At 36.6% G+C, this 26,318-nt stretch overlaps 1 protein-coding gene across 2 annotated transcripts; it reads right to left on the reverse strand.

Annotated features, from left to right (window-relative positions):
* On the reverse strand, nt 1-26,264 carry Tgds (TDP-glucose 4,6-dehydratase). 2 transcript variants are annotated; one of them, XR_005732183.2, is made up of 13 exons: nt 26,074-26,264; nt 23,909-23,975; nt 22,574-22,642; nt 21,273-21,363; nt 15,911-16,053; nt 12,026-12,124; nt 10,887-10,946; nt 9,408-9,451; nt 8,523-8,688; nt 7,853-7,911; nt 7,159-7,256; nt 5,410-5,544; nt 1-4,762 (listed from the first exon to the last, which is right to left on the reverse strand). XR_005732183.2 is itself a non-coding variant. In XM_005317044.5 (12 exons), exons 1-12 carry the CDS (start codon nt 26,157-26,159, stop codon nt 5,474-5,476), a joined length of 1,053 nt encoding a protein of 350 aa, XP_005317101.2. In that variant the 5' UTR covers nt 26,160-26,264; the 3' UTR covers nt 1-5,473. The 2 variants fall into 2 exon arrangements, 1 of the variants encoding a protein (XP_005317101.2); XM_005317044.5 differs by having other exon boundaries at nt 1-5,544.
* Nucleotides 26,265-26,318: the final 54 nt, after the last annotated feature.

The following is a 26,318-nucleotide window of genomic DNA, read 5'->3' on the forward strand; positions in this document are numbered from 1 at the left end:
TCTTATAAAGCAGAGATTTATTTAGCTCAGTTATAGGGGTTAAAAGTCCAAGAGAAGATAACTGCGTTTGGGCCTCTGTTAAGGGCCTTGTGGCAGATGTCATCACAATGGCAGGCATATGTGCAGATCATATGGTGAGACAAAAAGCCAGAGAGGGGATTCAGGGAGCACTTTCAGAGGCTTACTCTTTTTATAACAACTCACTATTGTGGAAACCAACCAGATTACCATGAGGGTGTACCCCTCATTACTTAACGGCCTCCCACTAGGTCTTGTCTCTTAAAGGTTCCACTCTTAGGTGTTGATAAACCATTTAATTCCCAAATATATATTTATTTAACTATAAATATATATATATTTATTTAACTATAAATATATGTATATATATATATATACATATATTTATATATAAATCTCAACCCTTGCCAGATTGAGCTTGATTCCTATATTTGACACTTGGATGTCCCACAGACCCCTCAGACTAAACATTTTCCAAAGCTCAGCATCTTCTAAACTTACCATTCTCCACTTTTTCCAATTCAACATTCAAAATCTTAAAATACCACCCAAGTCAAGAAACATCACCTCCATGTACCATCAATCAATAAGTTTTTTAATCTAAAAGTTCTCACATCTGTCCCCAGCTCTATCCCCATTTGTAGTGTTGCGCTTTAGGCCTTATCATGGCTAGCTTGATTTACTGCAATGGCTTCATAAGTTGGATCCCTGCAGGAGTTCAATCTTTTCTTCCTTAAATTCATCTTCCATACTGTTCCCAGAATAAGCTATCAAAATGTAATTCTGCAGTCAATAAAAATGGCAAAAGTTCTTATAACATGTAAAAATGTTCATGATGTATTGCTAAGGGAAAAAAAGGCAGGTTCCAAACCAGTATGTCTACAATGATCCCATATTGGGTTTTTAAAAATGTGCACAAATGCACCGAAAATGAAATGGAGTACACCAAAATAATCACAGAGGTTACCTTCCAGGGGTAGATTAAGGATGACTGTGTTAGTCAACTTTTCATCACTGACCAAAATACCTGACAAAACAACTTCGGAGTAGGAAAGACTTATTCTGGGTCATGATTTTAGAGGTTCAGTCCACGGTCAGCTGGCTCCATTGCTTTGGGCCTGCCTGAGGTGAGGCTGGACACCATGGCCAAAGTGGGTAGCAGAGGGGGGCTGCTCAGCTCATGGCACTCAGGAAGCAAAGAGAGGGGAAGGAAGGAGTCAGAGACAAGATGTAGTCCCTCAGGGTCCCCCCAATGATATACTTCCTTCAACTATGCCCACTTGCCTACAGTTACCATCTAGTAATCCTTTCAAAAGGTCAGAGCCCTTATGACCCACTCCTAGAAGTCCCGCCTCTGGACATAATTACTGCACTGGAGACCATGGCTTCAACCCATGAAATCTGGGGGATGTTACAGGTCCAAACCATTACAATGGCTTTCAGATTTTTGTTTAATTTTCCAAGATTTCTGCAAGAAGCATTTGCTTATTAGAAAAAAGATAAATCCACAAATCTGACAATGTCAATTTCTTCCTTAAAATCCAGAATCAGCTCCTCACTGGCAAGATAAGGTCCAAGCATCTTACTACTAATTCCCCTCCAGCCTTTTCTCCCCATCTTACATCACAGAGCAGAGGCTCTCAGACATCATGCATCTCGGTTACTAAGCCCTACTTCCAGAGGTTCTGATTGTCTAAGGTGTGGCCCAAGAATTTGCCTTCCTAATTGGTTCCCTGGAGATGCAGGTGATTTTGGTTTGGGAACACATTCTTTACAATTATTACTGTGGTAAAATGTACATGATGTAAAATTTACCATTTTAACCACTTTTAAGTGTATAATTCAGTGGCATTAAATGCCTTCACAAATTGTACAAACATCACGATTTTCCACTTTTAGAACTTTTTTTTCATTTTCCCTAGCAAAACCTCTGTACACATTAAGCAATCCCCCGTTTCTCCCTCTGAGCCCTAGTAAACTCCTATCATATTCTCTGTCTCTATGCATTTGCTTACTCTAGGTAGCTCATAGGAGAGGAATCATGCTGTATTGCTCTTTGGGTCTGGCTTATGAATAATGTTCCTAAGTTGCTCATAGTTCCTCCATGTTTTTGCATGTGTAGAAATTCCAGGTCGAACGATATTCCCTTTGTCTCTACATTTATTTATCCATTCTATTTACCCATGGAAACTTGTGTGATTTCCACCTTGTAACTAATTGTGAGTGACAATGGTATAACCCCCGGTGCACATGTATATTTGGGTCTCTGTTTTCAATTCTTTTGGATATAGACCATCATGGCCGAAGGGTATAGGGGGCTGCTCAGCTCATGGCACTCATGAAGCAAACAGGGGAAGAAAGGAGTCAGAGACAAGATATAGTCCCCCATGGTCCCCATAATGACATACTTCCTTCAACTATGCCAAGTGAAACTGCAAGAGGATGTGGTAATTCAACTTAACTTTTTGGGAACCACAACATGATTTTCCATGGTGGCTACATCACTTGACCTTCCCACCAGCAGTACATCGGGGTTCTAATTTCTTATGTCCTTACTGCCAAGAATGCAGTTCACCGTCCTTGTGAGTGTGAAGTGCTATATTTTCAATTTGCATTTCCTAATGACCTGGGGACACATTTTGAGAATGACTGCTAGAGTAACAGTGAGGATCCACCATCCCCTCAACAGTATTATTCACCACTTAACACGTTCACTCTGCCAATCCCTCTGCCTTGACTCACCCTCAGCTTCCTCTACTAACTTCCTTCCATCCGTTACAACCCACTTTGAATTTCATCTCCAGAAAACCTTCTGGGAGCCTCTAGATTAGGCTAGTAACCTAACAGAATGCCAGAGAGGCTCAGGAGAGTAAGGGATTGGACTAAAGGCAGTGGTTTAGTTGAAAATCTGTACTGAGAGCAATTAAATCCCAAGACCCCCTTTGCTACTGTAAACAGACAGGTGGCAATTATGCAGGATTCCCTCGGAGAGAGCTTGTCACTCCGCTGCCAAGAACGCAGTTGGCTAACAGCCTCACCTTGCAATGCCTTCTGGATTCCCCTCGGCTGTTGCTGAGCTCACTTGACCATCAATGAGCATATCCAGGAGCCTGGCCCTTTCTGCCCAGTAGGGAGATTCTCCTACAAGTGATCTTACTCTGGAGCCCCTGTTGGGTTAGCTGACATCCTGTCAGATCCGCACCACAGCTGGAGGCTTTCTCTACCAGCCCTACTTCCTCTCCCTTCTCTTTACAGCTGTGAGGTCTGTACTGTGCCTCACAATTTCTTCTGCCCATTAAACATTCCCCCTTAAACTTCTTGTGCCCCTCTGTCTCAGTCCCTGCTTTCCAGAGGATCCAAATGACATAGCTGGTTCTGAGAGTGATCCAGCAGGGCAGCTGGTAAGACAGATTTGGAACTGAAACACTTCCTGCCTTGCTGGTCATGAGCACCATTCCCTTATGCAAAGCAGTTACCTCATCACTAAAACTCCCATGTACGGTGACTAGGGAGAATGTCCTGCCATGCTTGGTATAATTTGGGATTTTGAAAAGCTCAGGTGAACAAGTCATACAGAAAAATGGCATTGATTGGTCTTTAATATGCTGTACTAGTACCTACAGAAGGGAAAGGAAGGGAAGGAAAGGAAAAGCTGAGTGTAATTAACAAACAAGTGACAATTAAATGAGTACCTTATCACCCGAGGTAGAGAAAAGACAAAGTCCAAGACCAAACTCAGGACTTAATAGTTAAAAACTTCAGAGTCAAATCTTTAAAGACATCCACCCAGATATTTCCAAGCTCATGTCAGAGTCCTAAGTTTTCACAATCAGTGCCCTGACCTTAACTTGACAGCCTTGCCCCAACTGGCCACTCTAATGGCCAAGATAGTAAATCAATAACAAAATTATATCTTGGAGATGATGAGGATGAGGTCACCCTTGAGGCTCTCAAGGATGCAGAGGTGGGTCCCCACCACATCTCTATTTAACTCATTTATCTGGTCCCCAATGAAAGTGGGTAGCCTGGAGAGCAACTGCAGACAACTGCCGGCTGAAACAAGCAGCAAATCCCCAGGTGGCTGTGGTGCCCACAGGGCATCTTCTTAATGAGGATACATGGTATTCCACCAATGACTTGGTGAATGTGTACATTTCCATCTTGATCACAAAAGATAAGGAGACAGTTGCACTCAGTTTCACCTAAGGGCTGCATGAACTAGTTCTGTTTTCCTGGGAGACTTGAATTTTCTGAATATCCTGTAGAGTGTCACATGGATCTATCACATTGATGGCATCAGGCTGACCAGGCAAGATTAAGAGGAAGAGGAGAGCACACTGGTGGCACTGATAATTCTCTTTCACCCTGATGATGATTCAGAGGCTTGCTATTTCAATAAAGTTTTTAGGAGTCTGATGATCAGGGTGTGCCAGGACATGCCCTCCAAAGTAAAAGTCAAATTGCCGTTTCTGACATCCTCTTCCACAAAGAAGAAAGTGGTGCCCCGTAGTCTCCGAGGTTCTAGCAACAACACAATCCACATAGAGGGAAACTGCTCCAGCCCGTATCTCCAGTGACCCAAGGCGACAAGCTTTGAAATCTGTATTCTTGATAATCAGAGGGGTAAACCAGCTTTCTCTCACTTTCTCAGCCCAGTGTCCAGTCAGTTACTTTTCAAGTCAACTTACAGTCTTTAGGACAGAGTGATTAAATAATACATAATCAAGTATTTTAAAAATTTCCTCTAGAGCAAAATAAAAATATACATTACTTAAAATGTCTCATTCTACATTAAATATATTAAAATACTGGTAATTTTATAAATAAAATAATTATAAACAGTAAACATGTGATAAAAGTTCTCTGATACAGGTTATATAGGGGTCAACAACTGATTTTGAAAATACAAAACTTTTAAATTCTGTTTTAAAAAAGCATTTTACAAAATTACCCAAAGCTAAAAAGTGCTAAATATGCATTCATTTTGTTCCATTTTTAAAGCACAATATCATTCCTTGAAAAAAAAAAAAGCTGAATTACAGCATAATACTCATCCTACTTCTCCTATAAATAAAAACTTAAAAGACTTCTATGCACTGGTAAAGGCTGGGAAGCCAACTGAGGTCCAAGCCAGCCAAGGCTGCAATCCACCCAGCGCTGTTCTCAGAACCAGGAGATTCCTTCCTGGCCCACCCCTAGATATATCTGTCTATGCCTACTACTTCCTAATTTCCAGAAGATGTTTTCTGAAAGAATTCTGACATTTAAATCCTGTGCCAATTGACAATCTTCCAAAGAATGAGGCACTTTGTATTTAAATTTAATACAAAAAGTGATGAATCTAATTCCAAATGAAAAGAGGGCACTTCATTTGGTCACTTGATTTCATACCATTTGTTGAGGTAGGATAATTTTCTTCTTCTCTGAAAAACAATGCCAAGTATATGAATGCTGGCTATACAGGAAAGGGTTCTAGTGCCTTTTCTGCATTCTTCCAGTTGTGAAAATTCTCTCTGTACCACTCAACTGGTAGGAAAAACAAAAGAAAAAAATAAAAAATGAAAAACTAAACATCAATTAATCAACAAACAACTGAGTTCCTGCTACATAAGAAGTTTTGCTCATCAGCTGGGCAACAGACAAAGACTGTATGTACATTGACATAAGCTGATTTTGAACTTAATGAAGTTAGAAGACATTTTATTGGCTGAAAATATGAGAATTTAAAATCAATCCTTCATTTTCTTTTTTTTTTTCTTTAAAAAGCTCTACAATACTGAACCTGCTGATAACAATTGTTTAAGACATTTTAATTTTAAGGAATTTGAGGTGAGAGGGACAGGTCATTTGTACTGGTTTTTACAAGTTATTTTATAAAAAAGTGTACTCTTTGGTCATATAAATATGGTAATACTGCATCACAGGCAGAGTGAGATCGGTGAGCTTCCTTCTATTAATATATGAAATTATTTCATGCCATACTATCACAAGAAGCATTTTTTTAAAAGTTAAAAGAAAATCTAATAGTTGAACGTTTTCTTTGATTTTGCTTTTTAATATTCAATCCAAGTTTATTATATTTCAAGTTTTTTTTTTGTTGTTGTTGTTCTTATTGTTTTTACTGGGGATTGACCACGGACACTCTCTATCACTGACTTACATTCCAAATCCTTTATATTTTATGTTGAGACAGGGTCTTGCTTAGTTGTGCAGGCTGGCCTTGAACCTGCTATCCTCTTACCTCAGCCTATGGGAACTAGAGTTATAGGTGTGTACCACCATGCCTTGCTATTTGCTATTTTAAAAAAATTTATTTGTTCTTTTTAGTTCATAACTGTACAATGTATTTTGACATATCATACATACATGGAGTATAACTTCCCATTCTTGTGGTTATATATGAAGTGGAGTTACACTGGTCATGTATTTATGTATGAACATAGGATCACATGCTTTTTTAAAAATTTTTTTTAGTTATAGATGGACATGATACCTTTATTTAATTTATTTTTATGTGGTGCTGAGGATTGAACCCAGGGCTTCACACATGCAAGGCGAGCACTCTACCACTGAGTCACAACCCAGCCCAGGATCATGTTCTTAATAAAGACTTTTTTCTACATTTGGATAGATCTTTTCTCATGAGTACATTTCTAAATAGACTTTTAACACATACAGATTTTCTATTTATTTTAATAGATTTTTCTGCATATCTGAATTTGCTTTGTATTTGTTTCAATATAAAATGACAAGACACTCAAGGATTACAAGTATTTACATTACATGAAATCTAAAATACCACTGACCATACTAGATGGATACTTATTTAAAATATTACTAAGAGAAAGAAAGCTGCAATAATAATCATAAGACATCAGCAATTATAAAACAAATACCTATCACAGATATGAAGAAAGAAAAATTGTGTATTTCAGAATCAATTAAATAGGTATTTGATTAATGATAAGAGAAAGAAAGACTTTGAAATTCAAAATGCTCAGGAAATAGTAGTGTTGTTAGAGAAGTATATTAAATGTTACAATTTGAAGAGTCTGCTGAATTTGTGTGGTGTTCTAAAAATGCATCACTTTTCCTTTTAATTTTTCTGAATTTCCCCCCAAATATCCAGTTATAACATACTTGTTTTCTTTATTCCTTCATTCCAAGGCACTTTAGGTTTCCATCCTAATCCATGAATTTTTTCTGACTTCATTGGATACCTCATATCATTGGTAGGTCTTAGAAAAACAAAAGAGATTTAAAATAACATTGTAACTAAATATTTACAAATTTAAATATTAAGAGAGATAATATGTTTTCATGCATCTTTACCATAATTAAAGTTTAGAATAATTCCCTCTAATGATATGCTTATTGTAGAAAATTTGTTATTAAAAAAACCATAATCCCCAACACTTAACCCTCTCTGTGGTTTAGACTTTTTGTGATTTATTTCAGCCACAATTTAATTCCAGTGCCTAGCACACAGAAGGAACTTATGAAATGTGTGATGAATGAAAAAATAAATGCATACATTTATGTGCCAGGCTCTGATCCAAGTATTTTATATACATAATTAAACCTTAAAATATCATTATAAGTAAGATAATATTATCCCTATTTCACAATGAAGGACACCTCAGACTTGGATAACTTCTTTAAGTCACATAGCTAGTAACAGTGCTGTGCCTAATCTGTGTAACACTTAAAATTAGGAAAAAAAATATTTTACCAGAAAATTCAAAACAGATAAACTAGTTCTCAGTTAAGCCCATATAATTTATAATACCTAAGATTTCACAACCTTTTCCCAATGTTTTCACTTGTTACTCACCTATCATTAACATAATCAACCCAATTTTCCATTTCAGACTCTGAATTGGTCTCTTTGATCTGTCAAAATGCAGAAGGCTATTGAGTCAAACTATGAGACTAGAGAATAACAATGGTATTTAATAGGTGATTAAAAAGACAAGAAAAACAATTGCCCAAAGCAGGGGAGACAGCAAAAATACTTTTTATACTTTACATATGCTTCCTATACTTCATAACCTAAATTTTACCTGAAGTTCAAAAATAATACACATTGTATAAATCATGGGAGAAAACAAATTTTCCTGACCTTTAGTTATTACTTGGTATTACTTGGTTCCCCTTTCTACTAAACTCTATAATTTATAATTGATATTGCCTCACATATATGTATAGTCATAACCATAGTTATTTTACATATCAGTATTCTTTGGTTCTAAGACACAGTCTATATTTACAAAATTGAGGTATCTTACAATTAGGGCAGGTACATTTAATGAGTTATCTTTTTTCAAAAAATGTTACTAAATGAATGCTAAAGCTTCAAGTGAAGACATATATGGGATACCTATAATTATGAATTTCATTTTCCATTTACTCACTTTAAAATTAAATCAATGTAAACTACTACTGACTAAATTAGTGATTAGTTACAGTTGTGTAAACACCACCTTTTTACAAAAGATACGTACCAGTTGTATTAGTTCTTTGGCGAGCTGGACAACTGACATTTCAAAATTGGTTCCAATGTTGTAAATTTCACCTGGTTTTCCCTTTTTGAGGACAGTAAGAAATGCTTCTACTACATCAGTAGCATAAAGGAAATTTCTTGTTTGAAGCCCTGATCCATGAATGCAGCTGAACAGATTAAATGAAGCAGAATCATCAAATGTAAAAATGTAAGCGCTCCTAAACAGGATAAAACACCTGGGTACAAGTAAAGAGAAGACAATTCCCACAGAGAGCCTGAAAACCTTTTACTGAAAACACAAAAATATGAATAGCTCTTTAAAAATATTTTTCAAGTAGATGGACACATGCCTTTATTTTATTTTTATGTGGTGCCGGGGATCGAACCCAGTGCCTCACATGTGCCGGGCAAGCACTCTGCCAACTGAGCCACAATCCAAGCCCAGCTCTTTTAAATTTTAACCTTAGTTCTTCAATGATGTCCAAAGCATCTGAGGTTATTCAATAAAAAATCAGAAAACATGGGCCCATGATAAATATTTGTCAATTTTATACTACAAGTTCATTTTAAAGAAATGTCTATAGTTCTATATAAATTAATCCTTTGAAAAAGTAAAATTATGTAAAGACAGATACCAAATTTTAATGCTATGGCTCAAAGATCTATAATAAGCCATTTAAAAACAAATTATTTTAGTAAATAATGGAAATGAATTATAGCTTATAATTATTCAAAAAACTACCACACTAAATGAAGAAGGAACTCTTAAATTTGGTGGGACATTCAACTCATGGCCTCCAACTCTAAGACTGATTTTCAAGAGAGACTGTTACCAAATACTATCAACATATCAGAAAAGCATACAGTACAAAGGTAAACAACATACCATTTTCTGTTGTGTTGCAGTAGAGATATAAATTTTGGAATGACCTAAAAGAATATTTAAGATTCATTTTAAACATCAAATATTTACTCATTAACATGAATCTGAACTCATGATATATTAAAAATAATTACTAGAAAACCATACATATGGAAAAAATTGAATTCTTTTTACCAGGAACTCATGAAAAACACCTAAATACTCAATAAGTGAGAGAACTCCGAGATAGCTTGCTATTTCACAAAAACCAGTTCTCTGAAGATAAAATTATTTCAACAGTGGAAGAACCTGAGAAAGTCTTCATGGACAGTTTTCTGTCATCACAAAGTTCACTTTTGTGTTGATTTCTAAAGGCAGGAATTGAATCTTATTTATCACTTTACATGTAACCACTCACTCAATAAGTGCTTGTGGGATTTATAAAAAATTACAGTACCCTTGAATTAAAAAAAAACTTATGTTAAACATAGCAAGCAAGAAATTACTAAATTTATATTAAACTTATAAGGATACTCCAAAAATTAAGCAATATGAATATGAACACCAGCACACCATGAAATGGCCCTTTTCTTTGGGCAAACAGATCAAAACAACCAGCTTGGAAGTGAGAAAACCCAGACTCCAAATTTAGGCATAGCAGACAACAGTTACCTAAAAGCAGGCTTACTGACACAGAACCAACAGCACAGGGATTCCCAGCCATCTAGCACATTTCTTTATTCTCTACTTATTACTTTCTGGAAGACATTCAGGCACATCACAATCAAAAAGAGTTGGGAGCTGGGCACAGTGGTGCTCACCACTTGTGATCACAGCACTGCCCAGAAGGCTGAGGCAGGATGGCATGTTCAAGGCCAGCCTGGGACAGTTAGTGAGACCCTGTCTCAAAATTTAAAATAAAATGGTCTGGGGATATAGCACAGATGGTAAAGGGGCCTGGATACTTTTTTTTTTCTTTCCAGAACTGATACAATACTCAGTTCTGGAAAGAAAAAAAAAAAAAAGAGCTGGGGCACAGTTAACCCAATGATATAATACAAATTTACCTATAAGCTTCCTGCATCAATAATTAGCTTTCAACTTTCCATACATCCTGACGTACTGGGGAGATTGCAAACTGAGAGCCTTAACTGCAGCATGGTGGCTGCAGTGGGAAAATTCTGTAGTCCTAGGAAGTACAGGGTATTTTCATATATATCACCTGAATCCTTCAAACTCCTAAGCATTTTCATTATCCCTCAATTTAAAGACAATGCTCAAAGAGCCTTAGGTCATGGCAGCTGGAGAGCATCAAGTTGATACTTAAATTCAAGTCTTCAAACTCAAAGTCTGAGAAGATTTGCCTAATTCTATGGCCTGTGCAGAATAATTATGTATAATTACAGCATAAATTTTTTGGACAAAGAAATGATGAGAAGATATTTTAAACAAAGAAAAATTACAATCACTAAAACAACCACCATGAATTCGGAATAAAATTACCTTTTCTGGATACTGATGTGGTCCATAAACATTACTGCTCCTTGTGATGACAACTGGAAACTTAAAGAATATTCAACATTAAGGCAATTATAATAGTGATTATTAGAAAGCTACACAGAATTTTTAAAAAGAAGCACCTTTGCTTAAATAATTCCACATGTCATGAAGACAGAACGAAGAGACTGTTTCTAACGTACGGTTCTTAGAAAGGCAGGAGAGGATGAGGTTCCAATAAGAGCAAAGGGTCCAAAAGGGGGATGAAGACAATTCTCCTCACTGGGACAGGGGAGAATGGGCACAGATGGAGGCAGGTTTGTAATTCTGCCAGCAGAATACTGAGGACTCTTCCATCTGACCATTTCAAGAACCAACTCTAGGACTCTAAGCTTAGCTAGATGGTAACCAAGTTGGCTCTCTCCACTGTATCAACCCTTTAGAGCTACCACAAAAGGGAAGAGGACCAATGCTACTAAAACATAAAAAGCAAGAGGATCTTGAATGCCTTTCTAATCTAGCCCCTAAAAACTCAAAGATCAGTGTGAAGTCAAAGATACTGGCCTCAAGATGATGATCCTACTGGCTAAGGCTCCCACAGCAACACTGTCAGAGCACCAGGGGAAGGTCTATCTCCCATTCATGAGAAACCAAGAGTGCTGAACCAAGCAGAGAAGTATGTGGCAGGGAAGGGAATCTGTCCTCCCTCTCTCTGTCTTCCTCTACTCATGGGTTTCCAACAGGGCCTTCACTATACCTGTAACACTCTACCTATTACTGAAATAGGAAAAAATATGTATTCAAACTATTCCTTTAATAATGAACTGAACAAGAAAAGTTAAGTCATATCTTGGCCACACAATATAAAAATCTATTAATCTTGGGCTGGGGATATAGCTCAGTCGGTTGAGTGCTTGCCTAGCATGCACAAGGTCCTGGTTTCAATCCCCAGCACCACACACACACACACACACACACACTCACACACACACACACACACAAATCAATTATCTTACATTCCTTAGTACTACATTTTCTCAAGCTGTCTTCTACCCGATAACTAAAATGCTGCTAGAGTTGAGTTGGAATTTTAACACTTAAGTCCATAATAAAATGGTACAAGAGTTTCGGCAATCAGTTCTTACCTTGTATCGTTCCCAGTAAGACTGTACAAAACACTCAGCAGCTGCTTTGGATGATGCGTAAGGATTTGTAGGTTGTTTGGGTGATGATTCATCAAATTCCTAATGTTAAAAAGATATATTATGATAAAAAATAAGTACTACATATACTTTCTAAGTAGAAAACATATTACAAACTTGATCTTGAATTGTTTACTATAGCATTTTTTAAAAAACACCATTTCTTGAACACTGTGTATCTGAATCTTTACATGCACCCACAGTAACTTCTTTAGTGATCACAAAAACCCTGTAAGGCAGGCAGAGAGAAGAACAAGTACAAAAGCTTTAAGACAGAAGAATGTCCAAAGGACCTGCAGGAAAGCTGCTGTTCAGGAAGAGAGATGGGAGATGAGCTCAGAGAGCTGGACGGACGGCAGAATAGTACCCTGAACCCTGGAAGGTCACTGTGAAAACACTGACAGATTTTGAACAGAATAACGCCATGACCTGATTTCTATTTTAAGAATCATTCTGGCTACTGTGCCAGATCTGATAGAGAGTGGAAAGGGAATTAGAAGGAAGAAGTTTGATAAAAACTGCAGAGAGTTGAAAGTGGCTACTTCTCAGAGGACTAGGGATCCACAAGTGGTCAGGGTCTCCTTTTTCTCACTAGAGGTCTTTTTAAACTTTTGACTTTTTTTTTTCAGTGTGTGTGTTTTGGCTTAAAAATATATATATGGAACTCATTATTTTGTCTTATTTTATATACACACACATATGTGTGTGTGTGTATATAAAATAAGACAAAATGAGTTCCATACACACACACACACACACACACACACTGTTTTAACCAAAACACACATATATGTGTGTGTGTGTGTGTATATAGACAAAATGAGTTCCCTATAAAAACTGACTGTGAAAAACAGAGCTTTCTGCCCATGGATGCCACTAATTAAGCACTATTAAGTCTCTCTTCTCATGAAGCCATGTCTAAGTCACGGTCTCCTGGAGATCACTGGAGGCCTGCACTTTTGAAACAACCTATGGGAGTTGGAGGAGCCATTCTGAACGATGTGGAACACTCAGACTGTGTGGTAATGAGAGATACAAACACCACACACTCCAGGGGCTCTGGGCTTGCCACTTACTCCTCTGTGGAGGAGGTGGGTGCAGCCATGAATGTGAGGCCGTACAAAGGAGATGGGATTGTGGAACCTTAGAAAGCTGTCTCAAGAGAAGATTCTCCAAGACCAGGAGCCCACATGACTGTGGAAAAGATCTTTGTGGGCAGCATTATAAAAGACACTGAAGAATATGACCTAAGAGATAACTTTGAACAATGTGGGAAAACTGAAGCAACTGAAATCAGGACTGACTGAGGCAATGGCTAGAAAAAGCGCTTTGCTTTGATAACCTCTGGCAGCCATGTCTGTGAGTCAGTCTGTCACTGAGAAATACTCCTCTGGGAATGGACACTCTGAGAGGAGGAAAGCCCTTTGGAAACAAGATGGCTACTGCTTCATCAAGCCAAGAGGCTGAAGTGGATCTGGAAACTCTGGTGGTGGCCATGGAAATAATTTTCGTGATAGTTACAACACTGGTCATGGAGGAAAATTCAGTGGTCATGGTGACTTTTATAGTAGCCATGGTGGTGGCAAATATTGTGGTAGTGGGGATATCTATATGGATCTGGTAAAGACAGAAGCAATTCTGGAGGTAGTGGGAGCAACAATGATTTTGGCAAATGCAACAATCAATCTTCAAATTTGGGATCTAAGAAGGGAGGAACCTTGGTCATTTTGAAAAAGGTCTTCCAGACACTTTTTAAAAAATATTTTTTATATCTTTATTTTATTTATTTTTATGTGGTGCTGAGGATCGCACCTAGTGCCTTGCACGTGCTAGGTGAGCATCCTACTGCTGAGCCACAACCCCAGCCCTCTCCCAGACACTTCTGATCTGGGGACCTGTGGAGTGGCATCAGCCAGCTGCTGTTTCTCCTCCTGGCAGGGCTTTGAACTTGCACTGTGATAGAAACATTCAATATTATCACCCATTGTAACAGCCAATACTTTGTCAAACCATAAACCCAAGGTGGCCATGAGGTTCCAGCAGCAGCAGGAGCTGTGGTGGTGACAGAATATTTTACTGCCTGCCAGAAAACAAAGCTTAGTAGGAGAGGAGAGGCAGAGAAGGGACAGGGAAGCTGCAGGTTACAGCAGATCTGTGAACTCAAGTAAAGCACAGTACTGGCAGGTCCTGGTTACTACAAAGATGTTTAGATAATTCTCATGTACAGGAAAAAAAAAAAAAAAACCTGAGAACTCTGTAACAGGTTATTTTAGTTTCTGTTTTATGGAAAATATGAAGCATTCCAACCCAGGGTTTTAATGTAGCTTTTCTTTTTTGTTGTGTCCATGCTGATTGCTAAATGTAAAAAGTGTGTCTTTTAACTGCACTGTCTAAAGTTAGTCTACTTTGAAGCCATCTTGGTAAACTTCCCCAACAGTGTGAAGTAAGAATTCCCCCAGGGTGATGCCAGATTTCATTTGAAATTAATTTACAATCTGCTTGGAGAAGCCTCTAGAAATCTTGGTGTAGCTGAACTGATAGTAACTGTTGGGACATTCTGCAGTTCACCAGCGTAAGGGTCACCCAAGCAAAATCAGAGAATTATTTGGTGGTAAAAAGGATTGTGGGCACATCCTATGCAATATATCTAAATTAAATAATGGCACTAGATAAGTGACTCATGGGAATGATATTTTTGTCTCCTCCATTATAATGTATAATCAACAAATAATTTAAGTCTCTTGAATGAAATGACAATATTTGGAACTGGAAGAGATTTGGACTTTCCTTACCCCCTATCCAGATAATGCTGAATCCTTCTATCACAATGCAAGTTCAAAGCTCTGCCAGAGTAGAAACCAGTAGCAGTCTGATGACCCCTCACAGGTCTAAAGATTAGAAGCATCTGAGAGACCTTTTTTAAAATGACAAGTACTAGTAAAAAATTCAACTAACATAAAAATAGGCTTACCATAAAGGAAAACTACAGTTTTTACTGGGTAAGGTTGGTGGGTCTTTAGAGGTCTATAGGTCAGCCACAGTAGTTATTTGGAGATTAAAACTATAGAAATATGAGGAACTACATTTTTTCCACATAATTTCATGTTACCTGCAGTTTTCCTTTAAATATGACACAAGATCACACAACCATCCTCAAATGTCAATTGTACAGAGAATGACCTTAAAAGAGTTAATAACCTTTAACAGTTAATATCCAATAATTGGTACTTATACATATTCTTTTGAGATTTCCCTTTAGTACCTTCCTAATTTCAGTGCCACTGTATCTAGTAGCATAGATATTTATCTCCCCAAAAAACAAGAGAAAAGAAAAAATACATAAATTGTGAAGAATGGAGTCATCTTTTGGTGCAAAAAAAGTATAATATTTAGAAATGATAAAAAATAGATTCCACTTTCTACAATGATTTCACACTTGCCCCTGGATATTCCAATGTGTTTGCCGATTGGCAGAGAATGGTACATAGGAACCTGCTGCAGCCTATCATACTCCTGCTTCGGTTTGTCCACTCTGAAGCCATCTTGGTAAACTTACATGTTTGTGAGGTTGAGACAAAAAATGTTATATTTGCTGCTGTCTTGTAATCTGTCAGGCAAATTATGAATAAATCTATAGGAGACTAGGCTGTTCTCCATTTAGGATGGTATTTGATTTGAACAGAAGAGACCATGGTATAAAATTCTGGAGAGTGAGGATGAGAAGAGTGCAGAACAGGTTTAATAAGACGGATCTGCATCATGGTACATGATAAGTAAACAGGTGTTGTAGATTTTCTAAGGTAAACTTAGAAAAGGTAAATTATTTACCTTATCGAGACTGCCTCCATATACTTCATCTGTGCTGACATAAATAAACTTCTCCACTCTGGCTTCATGAGCAGCACTTACCAAAACATGAGTGCCATAAACATTAACGTAGGTAAACTCAAAGGCCCGGACAAATGACAAATCTAAAAGAAGAGAAAAAAACTAGAACAATTTCACCCAAGGACAAAACAAATACCAAACAATCAATTCCAGTTCGTTTGTTTTTTAAATTTTTTTTATTTTAGTTGTAGATGAACACAAACCTTTATTTTACTTATTTATTTTTATGTAATGCTGAGGATGGAACCCAGTGTTTCACACGTGCTAGGCAAGCCCTCTACCACTGAGCTACATCCCCAGTCCCTCAATTCTGGTTTTAAGAGAGTACTATTCCCTTCTCTTTACTCATCATAATTAAATAGTTTTGGAAATAACATATATATGCATTGATATTTATTTCTGTAAGCCTATATTATATAGTATGTATAAATATTTTAAAAGCTAGAAAACAATCTGTTAAATTTTCAAAAAACATTTTATCCTAAAAAGAAGGAAATACAAAATGATGCATCTAAATTTAAAAATTCAAGTATTCAAATTTTAAAAATTTTTGAAACTTCCAGTTTCTACGATTTGAGGGCTATGCATTTCAGAGCAACTTGTTACTGATAAAAATAATAAATGTTGAATAAATCAATAAATGTTGAATAAATCATCTGCTTTACCAGGGAATGGGGTAACTTCCCTAACTATGACTCACAATTCACATACAATAAAGGAAGAGATTAATAAATTTTACCTTGTAAAAAAATCTTTCATTGTCAACCCCTGCCCCCTCCAAAAAAAAAAAAAACTAGACTAGAAACAAAATAAAAAAGACAAACTGGGAAAAACATTTGAACTTACTAGAGACAAAACATTAATATATTCAACCTATAAATACCTTGTAGAACTAAATAAGAACAATCCTACAGTAAAATGGATACAAAACAGTTTAGATATAAAAATATAAATAGTCCTTAAGCTTATGATGCTCAACCTCATTTATAAGGAAAACCCAAGTTTCAAACTCAGAGAATGCCACTTATAACTTCTCACAATGACAAAAAATAAAAAATTTAACAAAATGTTTTGTTGCTGAGGCTTTGTGGCGTGTGGGGGACTTAATTCTGCACACTGGGAATGAGTATGCAAAATGCTTACAACCCTAAGGAAGGAAATTTGGCAATTTCCAACCAAATTAATATGCATTTATCCCCCAACCCAAATATATAAACTGAACTGTTACATAAAATGTATAGTGACACCTGACCTCCCTATACCTGGCCAATATTTCAGAATGTGAGCATATTTGGAGTTAGGGCCCTTAAAGATGTGATTAAGTTAAAATGAGGCCTTGAAGGTGAACCCCAGTCCAATTTACCTAGTATAGAGGAATCTGCACCTAAAAAGAGGTGCCAGGAATGCACACAGAGGAAAGGTCCTGTGAGCAAAGAGTAAATGCAAAGGAGCTGTAAGCCCAGCAGGTGGCCTCAGAGGAAATTAAGCCTGGCAACACCTTGACCTTGGACTCCCAGGCCCCAGAATGCAAATAAATTTGTTCTCTAAGCCCTCAGTCTGTGGTACTTTGTTCTGGCAATTCTAGAAGATTAATGCCCCCAGCAATTCAACTTCTAGGCATATCTTCCCAACATCAGTTAAAAATATACAAAAAGACACAAGTACAAAGCCATCTACTCCAGCATTATTTAAAACAGTGGGAAGTAAACTTAACCACTGTACATATAGACTGATGTCCTAGATATACTGTCAAATAAAAAAGGCAAGAGGGAGAGAGCTGTATGTTCGAGATTATGACTTCTCTAAGAGGGGCACAGAATATCTATTCTTTTAAAAGAAAGAATAAACTAAAATGTATATAAAGTGTTCTACAGGGGAGAGTAGAACACAGAAGAGCAGGGGCCAAAGACAGACTTATAAAAATATTCCTTATATGGTAGATTTGACTTTGGAACTATTTTATATTTTTCATAACTGAAAAACAATTAAAAAGAAAGTAATTCTAAAACTCAAAAGCAAGATGGAAAATATGAATCAAACAATGAATTTACTTAGTTATATAACCATGCTTTGAGTACCTATAAAACAAAATAATTTGACTATAGACCTAGTGGGAAACTACTAAGAACAAAACAAAACAAAACAAAAAAAACCATTGTCATTTCAGAAAATGTTGCTATTGTTATTCTTATTTTGTTGTGTAATGGGATTTTTAAAAAATGACAAATGAATGCAGTGTTAGACAGCTGCACTCGCAGAGACTCTGGAGGCTGAGGCAGGAGGATTGCAAATTGAAGACCAGCTTCAGCAACTTAATGAGATCCTGCTTCAAAATATAAAATAAAAATAGCCTGGGATGTAGCTTAGGGATAAAGCATCCCTAGGTTCAATCCCCAGTACCAAGAAATGGGAAATAGAAAAGAAAATGAGAAATTATTATGGTGCTATTGAGAACCAAAGTATTCAGGATAAGGGAAAGAAAATATAAGACCCATGGGGTTAATAACAACTTTGAGTTAGGCACTCATGCATTGTGAACTCATGATGTATTTTATCTTAAGTAGGCAAATAAATAAATATTCCTTAGCTCTGAAGTTAACTGAAAAAGCCTAGAAACAATGTCCAATTGGTAACAGTGAACATACCCAGACTGAGGCCTGTAACTACTATTCCCACTAAAAGGAACCTCAGTCCTTAGAAGAAGGGTTGCTTCCAGATCCTTGGAAGAAACCTTGAAGATAAACCTAGAACATCCTGCTACACCAAAGAATAAGACAGCAACAAGGACTACTAAGGACCCAGGAAGCAACTCTGGCTCTCTGTGGCTAGTAGTGGGTCAATTTGAATATAAACTGAAATTGATTAAAACAAACAAACAAAGAATCAAAAGTGTTCAACTCTATGAATTCATAATTGTACAAAAAAAAAATGAAAAAAGAAAGTAAGAGAGTGGTAAAAAACCAAGTCAAATAAAGCTTACCACATAAACAAAAGGTATCAAGCAGTTAACCTGGCTTTTCAGTATCACTTAAATCATCCTAATAATTTATGTGGAAAACCTACTTGTATGAAGATATAAAATAAAAAAAATAATAATAATAAATGACATAATTTGAATATTATCTACAAGCCTCTAAAAATGAATATTGCTAAAACAAAATAGTAATACTGATTACACAAAATAGTAGGAATAAATATGTAATGGGATTGAAAAATAAGATAGACTTAAAATTCTAGATAAATACAGTTGGGAATAAATAAATGGTGTTAAAATGCATACCTGGGAGGAGGGCAAAGGTTTTATGGACTTTACACTTAAATAAGCTAATTATACATGTGTAATTCCTAAGGTAACCACTCAAAGAATACAAAGAATATATATCTTCCAAAGTAGTAGAGGGAGAAAAAGAGAACAATTTCTTAGTTAAGTCCTTTAAAAAGCAAGCAAGAGGATGAATATCAAGGATGTTCAAAGTAATTAAAATAAAAATTATGATCCAAATACACATTGTTTTTAAGAAACAGATAAGCCATAAAGCCAGAAGGGTTGAAAAAAAGAGAATGGAAAAAGACATGTGATGTATAACTTTAATGCACTAATAAAAAAAGATACACAAGAAAGTGATACAGTCACATCAATGTCAAATGAAATGGACTTCAAAGTGTATACATCATTTAAGAAAATGACTTCCTAAATAAATGGTTCAGGGGCGGGGGTGTGGCTCAGTGGTAGAGCACCTGCCTTCCATGTGAGGCACTGCGTTCGATCCTCAGCACCGCATAAAAATGAATAAATAAAGATATTGTGTCCATCTACAACTAAAAAAAAATATATTAAAAAAAAAAGATAGGGGCTGGGGATGTGGCTCAAGCGGTAGCGTGCTCGCCTGGCATGTGTGCGGCCTGGGTTCGATCCTCAGCACCACATACCAACAAAGATGTTGGGTCTGCCGAGAACTAAAAAAATAAATAAATATTAAAATTTAAAAAAAAAAAAAAGATAAATGGTTCAACCACCCAAAATGATTACTAATTCTGGAAACATCTTTTTCGATGAGGAAAAAGATAAACCACAAAATTAAAAACTGGACAAAAGATTTCAACAGCATTAAACATTAAAAATACCAAAAAACATTAAAAAAACATTAAAAATACTCAAATTTATTAGCAATTATGGAAAATACAAATTTAAAATATAATAAAAGACAAATCACACATTGCTGAGATTGGAAATAATGGAAAAATCTGACAAAACTAAATTTTGCTGAGATCTAGAGCAATAGGAAGTTACATATTACTGGAGGAGTAGAAATTAATATACTCTGGAAAACAGTTTGATATTTTTATGTTGAAACAGACAAATCTTATGATCCTAATTATGTATCAGAATGTGTACGTATGTGTACCATGACATATGCGTAAGAATGCTCACAGTAGTACTGTTCAAAATTGCCCTAAAGCATAAACAACCCAAATTTCCGCCAGGAGTGAAATATCTAAGTAAACTGTGCCAATTCTTAAATTAGAATGTTATACAGTACTGAAAACGAACAAACTATACCTATACCCAAATGGATAGATGAATCTAAATGGATTTTTAAAAAGAAAGAAAAAAAATCTACATACCACCTTATATGTTTTTTAAATAAAATTTAAAAAGCCAAAACTTATAATGCTTAGGGAAAAGAATATAAATAGAAAAACTACAGAGAAAAGCAAAGGAAATAAATCAGACAGCAGGCAATAGCAGTGCAATTCCAAAGAGGATCTGACAACACTCTGATTTTTGTTTGGATGATGGCTACATGGGTGTTCACATTACCATTATTTATTTCACTTCTAAATTCTTTTGAATATATGTTGTATTCACTGTAACAATATCAGAAAATTATTAGAAAATATCTCAAATGCATAAAATAGTACAGATAACAACATAATATTCATCTGTGTATCCACCACCCAATTTAAGAAAAACAACATAAAAATTACAGCTGAAGACCCATTTCCTCATTCCTACCTTTCACAAGTAATCACCAGTTTGAATTTGGTTCGATTCAAAGTTTTAAGATCTATTCAGGGTTATATTTCAACCCACACTAATAAAAGTGATCTAAAAAGTGCCAAATATATCAATGACATAGCAAAAGTCTTGTTTTTCTGGTGTAACATGTATATCCTCTTACAAAGATGTATATTAGATAACCATTTATTTAGTTCTACTTCTGGACTTTGGATTTAGTCTAGTTAGCCACAAGAGGAAAAAGAAATGCCAGTCACAACTAGAGCATAAGACAATGCTTACCTACATGTGTTTGTGCAGCAAAATGTAGTACTATATCTATTTTCTCTGTTTCAAAAAGCAGTTTCACAAAGTGAGAATCACAAATGTCACCCTATATGAGAAAGCAAACATGAAAACACTAGGTTTCTCTGAGCACTGTCATCATCAAAACCATTTTTGCTATAACACACCCCATCTCCCACTTCCCAGTTCAATAGAGAATATCTTGAACATTCAACCACATGGTCAGACAAGTTCAGTAGTGATATATTTCTCCAGATATTCGATTCAAAGCATTTTTTGCAAATAAGTATAAAACAATATTTTATTGACCACCCAACTACTTCTACATTTTTTCATTATATTCTTGACAATCTAAGATTAGTATATTAAAAAGGAAAATAGTATTAAAAAATTTGAAAGAACCATTACTGAAATATATCTAAAGTAAGTATAACAACTGGAATGAACATTGGAAAATAATAGTAAAGTTATGGTTTAATTCTTCTGAAAAAACATATTCTCAAAAAACCTTTAGTAACTGAAGAAAATACTTTTACACAGAACAGAATTATGAACTAATTGCTCAATATGTTTTTGTGTTTTTTGTGGTTAAAAGAGAGTTTGTAAAATCACTTTTTTAAAAAAATATTTATTTTTTAGTCATAGTTGGACACAAAATCTTTATTTATTTATTTTATGTGGTACTGAGGATGGAACCCAGGGCCTCGCCCATGTTAGGTGAGCGCTCTACCCTGAGCCACAACCTCAGCCCCTGTAAAATCATTTTTAAAAGAAAAGAACATAAAATCACAACATAGTTTCATTGGAAAGAAACATTTCCCTTTGCAAATAAAGGATCTGCTCTGGTTTATACTTGGGACTTGTTGAAGAGTGGTGAGTTAAGAACCAGCCTTCCAGAGGCCATGTGCCCTCATGGGGAGAGACTATCTCATGTGCTTCATGGTCTGGCTAGCCTTTCAGGAGGACACCACACTTCACCCCAACCACTCTGAATCCCAGGTAGGCACTATTAAACAGGCTAGTGAGGACTTAAAATTAAAAACCACACAAATTCACCCAGCTACTCATAGATTTTCTAAGGTATCAAAAATGACATGCAATTTTTTATGTGGTATATCTAAAAGTAGAATTCTCTAGAGCATGTGGTACTTCTGGAAATTAACTATTTGGTCTTTTAAAAGGCCTTTAGTAAGTGTGCCTGCCAAGCCCTTTACACACAAGCTTGTAAGTAGGAAGCTATTATAATCTCTGTATGACTAAAGAGGCACAGTTCAATAATTATAAGAAGACTTCCATACCTTTATGAATTTGTAGTTTTGTTTGTTAGAAATGGTTTCAAGATTCTTTAAGCTTGCACAGTAATCCAGCTTAAAAAAAAAGAGAGGATGGCCAGGGGCAACACAAAAAGTGATAATATTAGCTCTTCCTATAAAATACCAATTTATTTTTAAAACTATAGATGTTAATGATTGTAATACAAGAACATATTCTCTTCAAGTGTGTTTCCTCTATGCTTTTACACATTCTAAGCTTCTGACATACATTGATCGAGGTGCTAGAGAACCAAATCCTAGGCCTTATGCATGATGCATGCTAGGCAAGCACTTTACAACTAATCCCCATCCCAGCTTCTGACATCTTACAAGTAAAAACTGAACAAAAAACAAACAAACAAAAACAAGTAATGTGATACCTTTTCAAAATACCGGACTCCAAAAAAAAAAGCCTTTTTATAAATGTGTACTTTAAAATATGTTCCTACCCAAATTTGCCTGTGGCCACTGGTGTTTAAAAAAGTTTACTACTCCTGACAGAAAAGTTACTAGTCATCAAAAATGATGCCTGTTTTATACATACTACAGTTCATTATACCTGGTCCTGAGTTCCTGAGTTAACTATTGGTAAGTCAGTGTACAGATGAGGGAAAAAAGAATTCTTATTCACTAGTAACACAGTAAAAAAAAAAATCCTAAGAGTTAAGGATTATTCTTTATCTGTACTTCTTAACTATTGTGTTTTAGGAAATTAAGGTAACCATTTGTATCTGTGCCATTTGTATTTGCTCAGATTAAAAAAAATCTATGATTTCCAACTAGGGCTTTCAGATTCTTTAAGGAGACTCCAATTATTACTGCAGAATTCTCAACAAAACCAAATTAATTTAACTAAATTTTATTTTGTAAAATAAACATGTACAATTTTCTAGGTGATGATAATTATAAAACTACATAGTTAAATAATTAAATCAAATAAAGCACGTCAACACCAAGAAAAAACTGGTAGTCACATTTTACTAAATACTGAATTTAGAAAGAGTGAAAGTTTTCTTCTGGTAAAAATACTGCACATAAGGGCTGAGAATGTGGCTCAGTGATAGAGCACTTGCCTAGCATGCATGGGGTTCTTGGGTTTGATCCCAAGTACAAAAAAAAAAAAAACAAAAAAACATTGACTTTATGGCTTAGCATAACAAGTAAAAGTTTCCAAAGATTCAGCATGAGCACATGACCATACAGACCCCCAAGTAGCTAAAGACTAAATAAAAAACTAACAGGATTCTGGTACTTTAAAAAAAAATGTAATTAAATTGAACTGTAATTTCAGTGCATGAAGCTTATTTTTATGAAACTCACCTTGTCTAGATTTATGATCATATAATTTGGATAATCTTCTACTAAAGAGACAATCACATGTGATGCACTATAAGGAAAAAAAAAGACATCTTGTGAGTGGAAAATTTCAACCCCTTTAGACTCTTGAATATTTTCTTATGCTGTTGACTATTATGAAAATAATCAAAGATAACTTTAAATGTTTTCAAGAAAACAGAAACAACATCAATATACACACATGTACACTTTTCACCAACAACATCTACAAACTGACTCTTACGCTCCCTTTATGCTATGTAGAATAGAGAATTTAGTGTTTCTGGATATAAAGAAAAAAAATCAGTTCAGCAAATTATACTGTTCATGCATCTTTTAGAGTGTGAAAGTTAATGCTGGATGAAAAACATAATGGTGCTACTCAGAGTGACTACACTGAAATTATAATGTGCCTGTTCAGGAACTGTAGATGTGATTACATAAAAATTAAATCAATATGAGCAGTCATTTGTCTGTTTATAGTAACTTCTGCAATTCCTGTGTCTTGGTACAAGAGTTTGGTGTTATAAGCCACAATTCTCAAGGGGGTCCCTGAAAAAAATGTAGGTTTCCCAGGCTAATAACAATTGAAACCAACCCGTTTGCCTCTGGGTTTCAGAGGGCCCTGCAGTAGAACCTGAGGCATATTTCAGTGGAAGATCTACCCAATTTTATAACACTTAAAATGCTGGGGCCTCCGGAACAGCGGCAAGCATTGACCAAATTATAAAATCAAGATGTGCACTGGTAGTTCTTTCACAGCATTTTCTAGGTCATACCATTCCTGGACCAGCACTCTCACATGTTCATACTCTTCTCATAAGTGAAATTTGCATGCCTGCTACTCTCCACCAAGTGACCATCAGATTAGAAGGGATGATTAATATGCTAATAGGCAATAAATAAGAATCAATCCCCATATTTCCTCTTCTTCCACTAGACACTGAGTTTCTTGAGGGTAGGAGTTTCCTGTTCATTATTCTTGCATTCATCCATACAACAATCACTGAAGACCTTCAGAAAATGGGTCAGATATTCTGCCAAGTGCTTAGTGAACAGTAGTCTCTGCCCTCATGGAGTTTACATTCTAGAATGGGGATGCAGGCAATAATCAAGGAAACACAAATATGCAATATAATATCAGGCAGGATAAGTATGTTAGTTGGGAAAGGGGTTATTTTAGATAGTGTGGTCAGGCAAGAACTCTTTGAAGAAGTGATATCCAAGTAAAAACCCAAATTGAGTGATACAGGCAGCTGAAATGAAGGAGAAGCAAGTGCAAACGCCTCAAGATATAAGGGGGCACCAGCCTGGTGTGCTCCAAGAATCGTAAGAGGGTAAGCATGCCAGGAATAGAAAAGCAAGAGATCAGGTTGGAAAAGTAAGGCTTGGCCAAATAAGCCTGTAGATATGGTAATAAGTTTTTACTTTAAAGTGGGCAGGAACCATTGGAGTAAAATTCTATGCACTAACATGATCTGACTTAGTGAAACACTGACCTCTGCGTGAGGAACACTCTAAGGGAACAAGAGCGGAAGCAGTAAAACCAATCAAGAGTAGTCTAGGCAAAAGGTGGGGGGGGGGGAGCGGGTAATGAGGACTAGGGTGGAAGGCGGGGAGTGTGAGAAGTGGTAACATCGAGGACACACTTTGGAATTAGGAGAAAGGACCTGATCAAACATCTAGGGCAGGTCAGCAGCAACCAAGGATTTTTAGAAGTTTGCACAATAAATAAGTCCTATCATAATCCCCAATCATTTTGGAGGCGCCTATACGTAAAGGCCTGTGCTTGGTGGTGATGGAAGTTGGGGTCAGGCTGGGGGTGCGCATGGGAAGCCGTGGGCGACAGCTTAACTAACTTGTGCACACTTCAGGCAGCGACAGGAGGTCCATCTCAGACAAGGCAGAAGCGGGGACGTTACTACAGTACTCTTGCTTCGGGAGGCAGGCGTTTGGTAGAAGTCACAGTTTCAAAAGAGCCACGTCCTCACAAGCCAGGGAAAGAGGAAAGGGAAGGATGCTCCCGGAGGTGCATTAGGACCTCCCCTATGGGAGACCCACCCAAAGCTGGGCTCAAATTGCCAACGGCAAGCAGAGTCGCAGAAAAAGGTTGGGGTTTCCGGGGAGAAACTGACGGCGCTGATACCTACATGAAACCAGCACCCCCGGTCACCAGGACCCGCTTCGCAAAGCTGCCGGGAGCATCGTGGGATTCCGCCCTGCCCTCCGCCGACATCTCCCAGCGCGGCAGAGCCTAGCACCGTAAAGCGCCGGGGTCTGAAGACCAGAGGAAAGTATCACCGCGACTTTTTGCGACACACCTAGTTCCACTGACACGTTACAGAGAAGTCGGCGCAGCTTCCGGAGCGGCCGCATAGGGCTACCGCGCAGGCGC

This window comes from Ictidomys tridecemlineatus, chromosome 6 (assembly GCF_052094955.1).
Source record: "Ictidomys tridecemlineatus isolate mIctTri1 chromosome 6, mIctTri1.hap1, whole genome shotgun sequence".
Taxonomy (NCBI): domain Eukaryota; kingdom Metazoa; phylum Chordata; class Mammalia; order Rodentia; family Sciuridae; genus Ictidomys; species Ictidomys tridecemlineatus.